The 11,471-nt window shown below is 40.3% G+C and overlaps 1 protein-coding gene across 1 annotated transcript; it reads left to right on the forward strand.

Annotated features, from left to right (window-relative positions):
• Window positions 1–3,202: 3,202 nt before the first annotated feature.
• On the forward strand, window positions 3,203–4,132 carry LOC112308473 (olfactory receptor 1A1-like). The gene has a single exon (XM_053911527.1). The coding sequence runs from the start codon at window positions 3,203–3,205 to the stop codon at window positions 4,130–4,132; it is 930 nt and encodes a 309-aa protein (XP_053767502.1).
• Window positions 4,133–11,471: the final 7,339 nt, after the last annotated feature.

Below are 11,471 nucleotides of genomic sequence, written 5' to 3' on the forward strand. Positions count from 1 at the left end.
ATCAAATTCATAGATAGTTTGGAGGAGAGTGACAATTTTTTAATTTATTTATTTATTTTTATTCAGTTACAATTGTCTGCATTTTCTCCCCATCCCTCCACCCCACCCCAGCCAGTCCTACCTCCCTCCCCCACCTCTACCCTCCCCCTTGATTTTGTCCATGTGTCCTTTCAGTAGCTCCTATAGACCCCTCTCCCCACTATCCCCTCCCCACTCTCCTCTGGCTAATGTTACAATGTTCTTAATTTCAATATTTCTGGTTATATTTTGTTTGCTTTTTTCTCTTGTTGATGATGTTCCAATTAAAGGTGACATCATATGGTATTTGTCCCTCACCGCCTGGCCTATTTCACTTAGCATACTGCTCTCCAGACTGACAATTTTACCACCCTGAGTCTCACCATTAACATTACTTACCTCTTCAATTTTATAGGTATTCTTTTTTTTCCTACAGTACGGTTTTATAATTTTTGAAACCAGTTGGACCTCTTTTGTTAGAATTTTTTTCTAGATTCCTTAATATTTTCTATTGCCATTGTGAATGAGGACTCTTTAAAAATTGTGTTTTCTAATTAGTTATTATTTATGTATAAGAACAGTGTTGACTATTTTAAATATTGATCTGTATCAGAGAATCTTGCTGATACTTCTAGAGATTCCCTTGGAAATTCATGATTGATTTAGAGTTTTTTGGGTTTTCTTTGTAGACAATCGCATTATTCTCTTGTTCTTTCCTTTCCAATCTAACATATCAAAAAATTCTAGTGTTATTTCATAAAGAGAGCAAGACTTTACCTGTTTTACAAAGAAGACTCAAATTAGCTCTCTACTTCATACAGGCCTCGTGCCGCATCTCTTGAACCAAAGGGAAATTGCAAACCAGACCCCTGTCTGTAGGGCCTTGTTCATAGTTGGAAATCTCAAGGGTCCACAGCATCACCATCTCTGTCTTACAATTGTCTTCCCACTTCTTACTTTTAGGTTTCGCTATATGTATTTTATTATTTTTAAAGTGTATCTAGAATTTCTGTATGTTTAAATTGGAACAGGATCAGCTTAGTCTGCTATCTTGCCAAGAATCACACCTCTAAAATAGTACACTTCCACACCAAATGAACTAAGGATAACATCCGAGCCCTTTCGCTTTATTGAATGCTCTCAACCCTAAGATACTATGATTCTGTGCAAGGATAAGGAAAAGCACTTTAAGAAAGAAGTCTAAATACTTTTAGCTTCAGAGACAGGAAAGGATATCATATTTGCGGAAACACAATTAGATCTGCATCCCCTGTGCTTAGCATATAATTCACACAAGCACTGTAGGAGATATTGAGAATTTGTGATTGAATCAATTATATATTGAATTAATTATTGAGTAGAATTGTCTTTGGAAAAATTAGTGAATTATTCAGGATGCCCTAAAAAAGGATAAAAATGAATGTAGGATAGTAAATACTGCAGTATAAATAGATCTGAAAATGTGTGATATTTTAAACAGAATAAAATTTATGGCTCTCCTATGTACCAGTGCCAGTGGGTATCCTTGGTGCTGGGTGGCTCTGCTGGATGTGGAGATCTAGGAGCATCAGCTCATTTCACCATGTGACTCTACTACCCTGTTCAGTCTCTGGGCCAGTCCTGTCTAGCTCACAGGAAGCCCAGAAAGGAAACACATGAACAAACTGGTAGACCAAAACTCAGGCACACGACCACACCTCAGTGCAAGGGAGCCTGGGAAATCTAGTCCGATTGTACATCCAGAGAGAACAAAGTGGGTTTGGATGAGTAGCTAATACTTTTGGACATTACTAGTATGCCTCAGAGTACAAGTGTACCAAAAGGGCAGAATCTATAGTCAAGAAGTTAAGGAAACATTACAATATTTCAGGTAGAAAATGGTGGTTATCTAAGCTGAAGCTCTGAGACAATAGGTAAACAAGTTAACTTATGTAAGAATTCTTTTAAATGAAGAATCAACAAGGTCAGATGTTCAAGTGAAGGCTAAACTGGGTGTGTGTGCCTGTGAGCATCCCACATGTGGGAAACCAAAGCAATAAACCTTGACTTAACTCTAGAAATATTGCATGGAAACTTAGTTGTTCATACAATGAACAATATTTCACAACAAACTGCATGGGGTGATTAAAATAAACAAAGTATGGTTGCACTCCTTAAAAAAAAAGTTTACAAACCGCTTAGGTTGGATGTGCAAAGTAGGGGCTCTGGACATGCTTGTTGACAGGGTGGCTGAACATAGAAATACAGAAAATACAGAATCGAGTCTACAGACCTGAGAGTTTACTCTGCAGTCCTGGAAGTGACTATTCAGTTGGATGAGCCCCCATAAGAAATAATAAAGAAAGAAAAGAGAACACCGAAGACAAAAGTTTTGCAGTGCTCTATATTAGACAGTTCCAAAGAGGTAAAACTTATCAAGGAGGGGGTGAAAGTCTTATTTGAAAATGGGAATCATAAAAAAAAAGAAAGAAAATGGGAATTATTGGGAGGAAATTCACTAGACTTGTTTTTGCTAAGACTTCAGCCCAATGGTCTTTGTGATTTATAGTCTTTCAGTGTCAGTGTAGATACCTGTTACTTCCTGGGCTGTGGAAACACTATGACTTTGGTCATTGGAACAATTCTTAATTTCCAAGCTGGTCCTTGTACTAACACACCTTTTACACTGAAGTATTTTGTCAAAAATTCCAAAATGCTGTCATTTCCAAATCATATGTAATAAAATTAGCACTTGATTCTGCCTTTTCCACTAAGTTGTAAGGTCCCTGAGAACACAGACTATGCCTTACAGGTTGAATAAAAAGATAAATAATATGCATTTTTCACATAGTTTTTACTTTTCCATGAGCCTAACAAAGTTCCAGTGCATGCAATATGAAAATGAAGTGCTTGTTAATTGATTAAATCCCAGGTGTTTGTGTGATGGTACTGGATTGGGGGAGGACGGGCACTTCTGACTCAAAGATTATTTGTGTCTTAGACATGAGTGTCCAGGGCTAACTGTGAATTAGACCCACTGATCAACAAGGATACTTCCCCAAAGTGTTGGTTCTCTCCAGATGTAGTAAACTCACCTGTAGAGATGACTTGTCACATGAGTAAAAACTGGTGGATAAAGAAAACCATGACACACAGTAAGATCACTAGTAACTCTGGATTCCTCTCCCCTTTCTAAATAAGAGCCATGAGAGAAGACAACAGGTCCTCTGCACTGGAGTTTATCCTCCTGGGAGTCAGCAGGCAGCAGGAACAGGAAGATTTGTTCTTCATCCTCTTCCTCTTCATTTACCCCATCACACTGATTGGAAACCTGCTCATCATCTTGGCCATTCACTGTGACATTCGCCTTCACAACCCCATGTATTTTCTCCTTGCTAACCTTTCCTTTGTTGACATTATTTCTTCTTCTGTATCCATCCCTAAGATGCTAGCCAACCATCTCTTGGGGACCAAAGCCATCTCCTTTGGGGGCTGTCTAACGCAGATGTATTTCCTGATTGCTTTGAGTAACACAGATAGCTACATCCTGGCTGCAATGGCATATGACCGTGCAGTGGCCATCAGCCGCCCACTTCATTACACAACAATTATGAGCCCACGAACTTGTGTCCTGCTAGTTGTTGGGTCTTGGGTGGTTGGAAACATCAATGCCCTCCCCCACACTCTGCTCACAGCTAGTCTGTCCTTCTGCGGCAACCAGGAAGTGGCCAATTTCTACTGCGACATTACCCCTTTGCTCAAGCTGTCCTGTTCTGACACCCACTTTAATGTGAAGATGATGTACCTCGGGGTTGCTGTTTTCTCTGTGCCTCTGCTGTGTATCATCATCTCCTATGTTCGGGCCTTCTCCACAGTCTTACGTGTCCCATCCACCAAGGGTGTGCTCAGAGCCTTCTCTACCTGTGGCTCCCACCTCACAGTTGTTTCTTTGTATTATGGGACAGTCATGGGCACGTACTTCCGCCCTCTGACCAGGTACAGCCTAAAAGATGCTGTGATGACTGTGATGTACATCGCAGTGACCCCAATGTTAAATCCTTTCATCTATAGTCTGAGAAATCGGGACATGAAGGCTGCCCTGCGGAAACTGTTCAGCAACAGAATCTCCATGTAAGCAACGGGAGTTCATACATTGGAGACCGCAGACACCATTTTAATGCACTTGGGAAGCCACCCCTAATGTCCTCTCCTTTCAAGAACTCACGTCTCCTCTTTCCAGCTAAAATTTACTTTTCTCAGGTATTGGTAACAGCTTGTGATTCATCTTATTGAAATTGTCACTTTGTCCACGTTGTTGTCCTTCAGCAGAGTGGCAGCGCAGGATATTGGGTTCATGTCTCAGCTCTTGTTCTGACTCTCAGAAGAAGTGGAAAAGGTCTGAAGCTCCACTTCCACATCCACATTTATGAAAATAATCTCTGCCCGCCACTGTCACAGGATGTGAGTAAAAGACTTCGTTATTTGAAGGATATAAATCACTAATCAAATGTCCATTTTTATCAAAGTATGGTGGTTAATCATCTCCTCTAGGCTTATCATCCTGTGAAGGCAGGTCTTAACACATCACTGTACCTTTCATAATTTTGGTCGTATGTAGTGTATCCAATTACTCCTGCTGGAAAGTGGGATGAACAAATGAAATATCAGTCTCTGAAATGTAATGTGATAATGATCAGACAGAATCATACCAGACATTATTTACCCATCCATAAAATCTTTAAATAAGCTGACCTAGGGAGATATTTTTCCTCACACTCTATTGTGGATTAAACTAGACTGTTTCTAAAGAGCATAATACTTTCCCTAAAATCTTACTAAAATGACACTCATCAATTGTTATTGCATTTTAAAGTAATAATTATTCTCATGCAATTAATATAATAAAGTGCTGATTTGATTAAGTATAAAATGAAATAGAGCTACAATGTCAAAAATTCAGGTGTCAAATAATAAGTGAAGAAAAGGGAAAGTATTAAAAGTGATGTGACCATGTTTCCTCAGACTGGCCCAGGAAAGGTGAGGCTTTTCTGCTGGGTGACTGGCACTGACTATGTGGGTGATAGTCCCCAAAACAGAGGTGGTTAACCCAGTGGGTCAGTAAATACCCACTGAGGAACTCCACTAACTATGATTTGATGAGAAAATTATAAAACTTTTTCAAAATGTTAATAAAATATAAATGATTATCCTGAAACATCATACTCTCAAAGAGAATAACACCTCGAAGAGATGCATTGAGTGTATCTTAGAAGAGTGTGCAAGTTGTTTTATTATCTACTATTTTTAACTACCAGTAAAAACATAGAATTATTATCTGCTACAGATAACTCACATTGCCAAGAATTGTCTGTGAATATTGGAAGATGATGTTATTCACCTTTCAGTGCTTTCTGAGCCTCTAAAATACCAAGGATGAGAACTATCCCAAGTATCTTCTTTACAACCAAAAAGGATTTGATTGCAAATGCATGTGAATCTGTGGTGAATGCATGACCAAAGCATGGAGGGAAGTTCCAAAGCTGGCTATTGAGAATGTTACATAAATGTATGGTCTGTCTCTCCCCACAAGAATGTGAAGACTGCAGATCTGTTTTGTTCTGCTGTAGCTCCAGCAGAACAAATATGGGGCTAACATCTGAGGGTGGACCCTAAAAAGGGAATTTATCGAAACAGTTTTTTCCACTACTCAGAACATTCTTGAACTTGTTGGTTCTGATGCCTTCTAGTGCTTCTGCCATGTGTTTCTCTCATCGCTTACACAGCAGCAAAGCATTTGCCTTTGAGGACATTTTCTTCCAGGGAAACAAACAAAAAATGTTGTTCCGAGAGATCAGGTGTATAGGAAGGGTGGGACACAGGGGTCATGACATTTGGGGGTTTGCGTCAAAATCCTGCAGCATATTATGGGCAGCTGCACTTGTAAATCACCCAAAGGAAATGGACAAACGTGTTGACTCTTCAAAAAAATGCAATGGGGCCAAACACAGCTTCTCATAACTGGTACACTGACACAGATGGGTTCCTAGAACTCCACATAGTGGGGGAAGCCTGTAGTACAAAGGGCCCACCCTCCAGAAGATAATTCCGCATTTTGGGGAGTCTCCCCTCAGATAGTAACTATTTAATGCATTTGTATTAAATTAATAAATGAATCCTGCAGTATTATGTTTAAATATGAATGCAACAAAGCTAGTTTCCTGTTGTGGTTAAACTCAAACAAGCCAAATATTTTGAGGTATTTCAAATATTTTCAGGAGAACCAAGATGGCAGCATAGGTAGACACACTGCGCCTCCTCATACAACAACAACTGACAGAAAATCAAACGGCAAGGAAGTCTGACACCAAGTAGATAAAAAAGAAACATACATCCAGACCAGTAGGAGGGGTGGAGAGAGGCACCTGGGTGGAGAGGACTCACGTGGCCATGGCGGGACGGAGACTGGTGGAGTGTGGGATGAAAGGGACAGGCAATCTGACCACTAGCAGACCCTGCGGCCCCACATTCGCACACAGATAAACCCAGAGGACTGGACTCAGAGTGGCAAAGAACAGGGCAGGCAGATCAGCGGGTAGGACCCTTCGGCCCCACACTCACGTACAGATAAACCGGGACCAACCGTGGGGAGCGAAGCAGACCGCGTAACCCAGGGCTCCAGCGTGGGGGCGGGGGGGAATAAAGCCTCAAACCTTTGATTGAAAACTCCCGTGGGGATTGGGGCGGCAGCAGGAGAGACTCCCAGCCTCACAGGAGAGGTCATTGGAGAGACCCACAGGGGCCTAGAGTGTGCACAAGCCTACCCACTCGGGAACCAGCATCAGAGGGGCCCAATTTGATTGTGGGTAGTGGAGGGAGTGGCTAAAATCCGGTGGAGAGTGGAGCAGGCGCCATTGCTCACTCTCGGCCCCTCCCCCACGTACAATGTCACAGCGCAGCAACCAGGGTTATCCCGCCCCAGTGAACACCTAAGCCTCCACCCCTTAAAGTAACAGATGCGCCAAGACAGGAAAGAAAAAAAAAAATGGCCCAAATGACAGAACACTTCAAAACTCCAGAAAAATACAACTAAGTGACGAAGAGATAGCCAACCTATTAGATGCACAGTTCAAAACACTGGTTATTAAGACGCTCACAGAATTGGTTGAATTTGTTGAAAAAGTAGATGAAAAAATGAAGGCTACGCCAGGAGAAACAAAAGAAAATGTACAGGGAACCAATAGTGATGCAAAGGAAACTGGGACTCAAATCAACGGTGTGGACCAGAAGGAAGAAAGAAACATCCTACCAGAAAAGAATGAAGAAACAAAAATTCGGAAAAATGAGAAGAGGCTTAGGAACCTCCAGGACATCTCAAAACGTTCCAACATCCGAATTGTAGGGGTGCCAGAAGGAGAAGAGGAAGAACAAAAAATTGAAAACTTATTTGAACAAATAATGAAGGAGAACTTCCCTAGTCTGGCAAAGGAAAGAGACTTCCAGGAAGTCCAGGAAGCTCAGAGAATCCCAAAGAAGCTGGACCCAAGGAGGAACACACCAAGGCACATCATAATTACATTAGCCAAGATTAAAGAGAAGGAGAGAATCTTAGAAGCAGCAAGAGGAAAGGAGACAGTTACCTACAAAGGGGTTCCCATAAGACTGTCAGCTGACTTCTCCAAAGAGACCTTACAGGCAAGAAGGGACTGGCAAGAAGTATTCCAAGTCATGAAAGGCAAGGGCCTACATCCAAGATTACTGTATCCAGCAAAGCTATCATTTAGGATGGAAGGGCAGATAAAGTGCTTCTCAGATAAGGTCAAGTTCAAGGAGTTCATCATCACCAAGCCATTATTATATGAAATGTTAAAGGGGCTTATCTAAGAAAAAGAAGATAAAAAATAGGAACAGTAAAAATGACAGCAAAGTCACAGTTATTAACAACCACACCTAAAACCAAAACAAAAGCAAACTAAGCAAACAACTAGAAGAGGAACAGAACCACAGAAATGGAGATCACATGGAGGGTTATCAATAGGGGAGTGGGAGGGGAGAGGGGGCGAAAGGTATAGAGAATAAGCAGCATAAATGATACGTGGAAAATAGACAAGGGGAGGGTAAGAATAGTGTAGGAAATGTAGAAGCCAAAGAACTTATAAGTATGACCCATGGACATGAACTATAGGGGGGGAATGTGGGAGGGAGGGGGTGGGCAGGATGGAGTTGAGTGAAGTGGGGGAAATGGGACAACTGTAATAGCATAATCAATAAATATATCCAAAAAAATCATACACCATGATAGAGTAGTATTCATCCCAGGGATGCAAGGATGGTACAATATTTGCAAATAATAAGCATAATACATCACATAAATAAAATGAAAGATAAAAACCACATGATTTGCAATAGTTATTGAAAAAGCATTTGATAAGGTACAGCACACATTTATGAATAAAACACTGAGCAAAGTGGGAATAAAGGGAGCATTCCTCAACATAATAAAAGCCATATATGAGAGACCTACAGCCAACATCATACTCAATGAGCAAAGAATAAAAGCTTTCCCACTAAGATCAGGAACAAGACAAGGATGTCTGCTTTCCCCACTTCTATTCAATATAGTATTGACAGTCCTAGCCACAGAGGTCAGGCAAGAAAAAGAAATAACAGGAATCCAAATTGGAAAGGAGGAAGCAAAACTGTCATTGCAGATGACATTATAGTGTACATAAAAAATCCTATAGACTCCACAAAAAACTACATGGCCTAATAAGTGAATTTGGCAAAACAGTGGGATACAAGGTCAATATTCAGAAATCAAAGGCATTTTTGTACACAAACAATGAAATACCAGAAATCAAGAAAAACACAATCCCTATTAAAGTACCAACAACATATTTCAGATATATAGACAAAGATTTCAGAAATTTATACACGATCATAAATAACACCGAGTTACTGCAGCAAATTTGAGAAAGATGAAGAAAGCAGGAGGGATCACGATGCCTGATATTAAAGTGTATTATGAAGCCACTGTAATCAAAACAGCCTGATACTGGCATAAGAACAGACACATACACCAATGGAACAGAACAGAGAGCCCAGAAATAAACCCAAGTCTCCATGGTCAATTAATATTCAACAAAGGAAGCAGAAAATGGAGTAAAAATAGCCTCTTCAACAAATGGTGTTGGGAGATCTGGACAGCTACATGCAAAAAAAAATGAAACTCAGTCACCAACTTACACCATATACAAAAATAAATTCAAAGTGGATAAAAGCTTAAAAAGCTTAAATAAAAGTCCTAGAGGAAAACATCGATATATAAATTTCAGATATTCCACACAGTGATATTGTCACTGATATGTCCACTACAACAAGGGACATAAGGGAAAGAATAAACAAATGGGATCTTATCAAATTAAGAGCTCCTGCAGTGCTAAAGAAAACAGCATTAAAATGAAAAAGAGAACCAACTGTAGGGGAAAACATACTTGCCAATGATACATAGGACAAGGGTTTGATCTCCAAAATATATAAAGAACTCACAAGACTCAACTCCAAGAAGACAACCAGCCTAACTAAAAATGGGCAAAGGACTTGAACACACCCTTCTCCAAGGAGGACATGTAGAGGGCCCAGAGACTTGAAGAGATGCTCAGCATCACTAGCCAACAGAGAGATGCAAATTAAACCCACAATGAAATACCACTTCACACCAAGGAGAATGGCCAACATAAACAAATCAACACACAACAAGTGCTTGAGAGGATGTGGAGATAAGGGAACCCTAGCACACTGTTGGTGGGAATGCAGACTACTGCAACCACTGTGGAAAACAGTATGGAATTTCCTCCGAAAACTAAAAATGGAACTGCCTTTTGACCCAGCAATTCACTGCTGGGATTATACCCTAAGAACCCTGAAACACCAATCCAAAAGAACCTATGCACTCCAATGTTCATAGCAGCACAATTTACAATAGCCAAGTGCAGGAAGCAACCTAAGTGCCTATGAGTAAATGAATGGATCAAAAAAGTATGGTACATTTACATGATGGAATGCTATGCAGCAGAAAGAAAGAAGGAGCTCCTACCATTTCTGACAGCATGGATAGAACTGAAAAACATTATGCTAAGTGAAATAAGCCAGGCAGTAAAAGACAAATACTCACCTTTAAGTGGAACCTAATCAACAAAACAAACAAACAAGCAAAATATAACCAGAAGCATTAAAATTAAGAACCACCTGACAGTAACCAGAGGGGAGAGGGGAGAGCCTAATGGAGGGGGAAAGGGTGAAGGGTTTACAGGACCAAGTATAAAGCACTCTTGGACAAAAACAAGGCAGGGTGGAAACAGGGGAGGGAAGTGGGATAGCTGGGGTGGTGGGGAGGGGCCAGGAAAAAAGGCAGAAAACTGTACTTGAAAAACAATAAAATTCAAAAATATTTAATAAAATGAAATAAATAAAATAAAAAGTGGAAACTAAAATATATAGAGATATATCACCAGAGACATTGAAATTAAGAACAATCTCACAGTAACCAGGGGGGAGGTGGGAAGGGATAAAGGGGTGGTAGGGGGAAGGGTTTCAGGAACAACTATAAAGGACGCATGGACAGAACCAAGAGGGGTTGGGATCAGGGGTCTGTGGTAGGAATGGCTGCAGTGGGGGGGAGTGCTGAGGGGTGCTCTCTGTACTTGAACAACAATGAAAAAAGGGAAAAAGAAAAGAAAAATAATAAAATAAGTCTCTTTTGTCTTGAGAATGGCTCTTGCATTCCAGTTTCTTTATATGTCTAGTTATTTTCACTGATTCCCAGACATTGTGAATATTATATTATGGAAACTTTCGATTTTGTTTTATTTTTCAAAAAAAATGTTGGGATTTTGTTGGAATACTTGTTCATTTCAGCAGGCACTAAACTTGGCTGAAATCTAACTAAAAACTCTTTCTTTGTGGCAATCACTCAAGTCTCAGTTTAATTCTTTATTCTTATCTGGACGCCATTTCATGCACAAGTAATTCAGGGATCATTAAAGTGAGGAAACTTGGGCTGGAAGAACTTAGGAAACTTGCACAGGTTCACATGGCTAGAATTCAATCCCAGCTACCTGACTCCAGTCTTCAGATACCTTATGATCTTTTGTCACCATGCTATACCTCTCCAGATATAGGACTGAAAAAAAAAAAAAAGATAACGGGCCTTTGGGGAGGCTGGTATGGTCAAACTGTGGAAACTTGATGGAATTTGAGCTCTCTTTAGGTTTTACTTCTCCAGATTCTAAGAAAAGAGGAAGTGATATAGAATGGACTCAGCACAGATCATTTTTCTCATTCCAACATCTGCATAACTCCCTTCCCAATTTCTGTCCATTCAGCCATTCCAGTTGCCACTCCACTTTGGAGAGTGATTTCTGAGTATCCAACACCAATGTTCCAAGTCATGTTACATGTTCTTCTTATAGGACCAG

The sequence above is a fragment of the Desmodus rotundus genome, chromosome 9 (assembly GCF_022682495.2).
Source record: "Desmodus rotundus isolate HL8 chromosome 9, HLdesRot8A.1, whole genome shotgun sequence".
Classification (NCBI taxonomy): domain Eukaryota; kingdom Metazoa; phylum Chordata; class Mammalia; order Chiroptera; family Phyllostomidae; genus Desmodus; species Desmodus rotundus.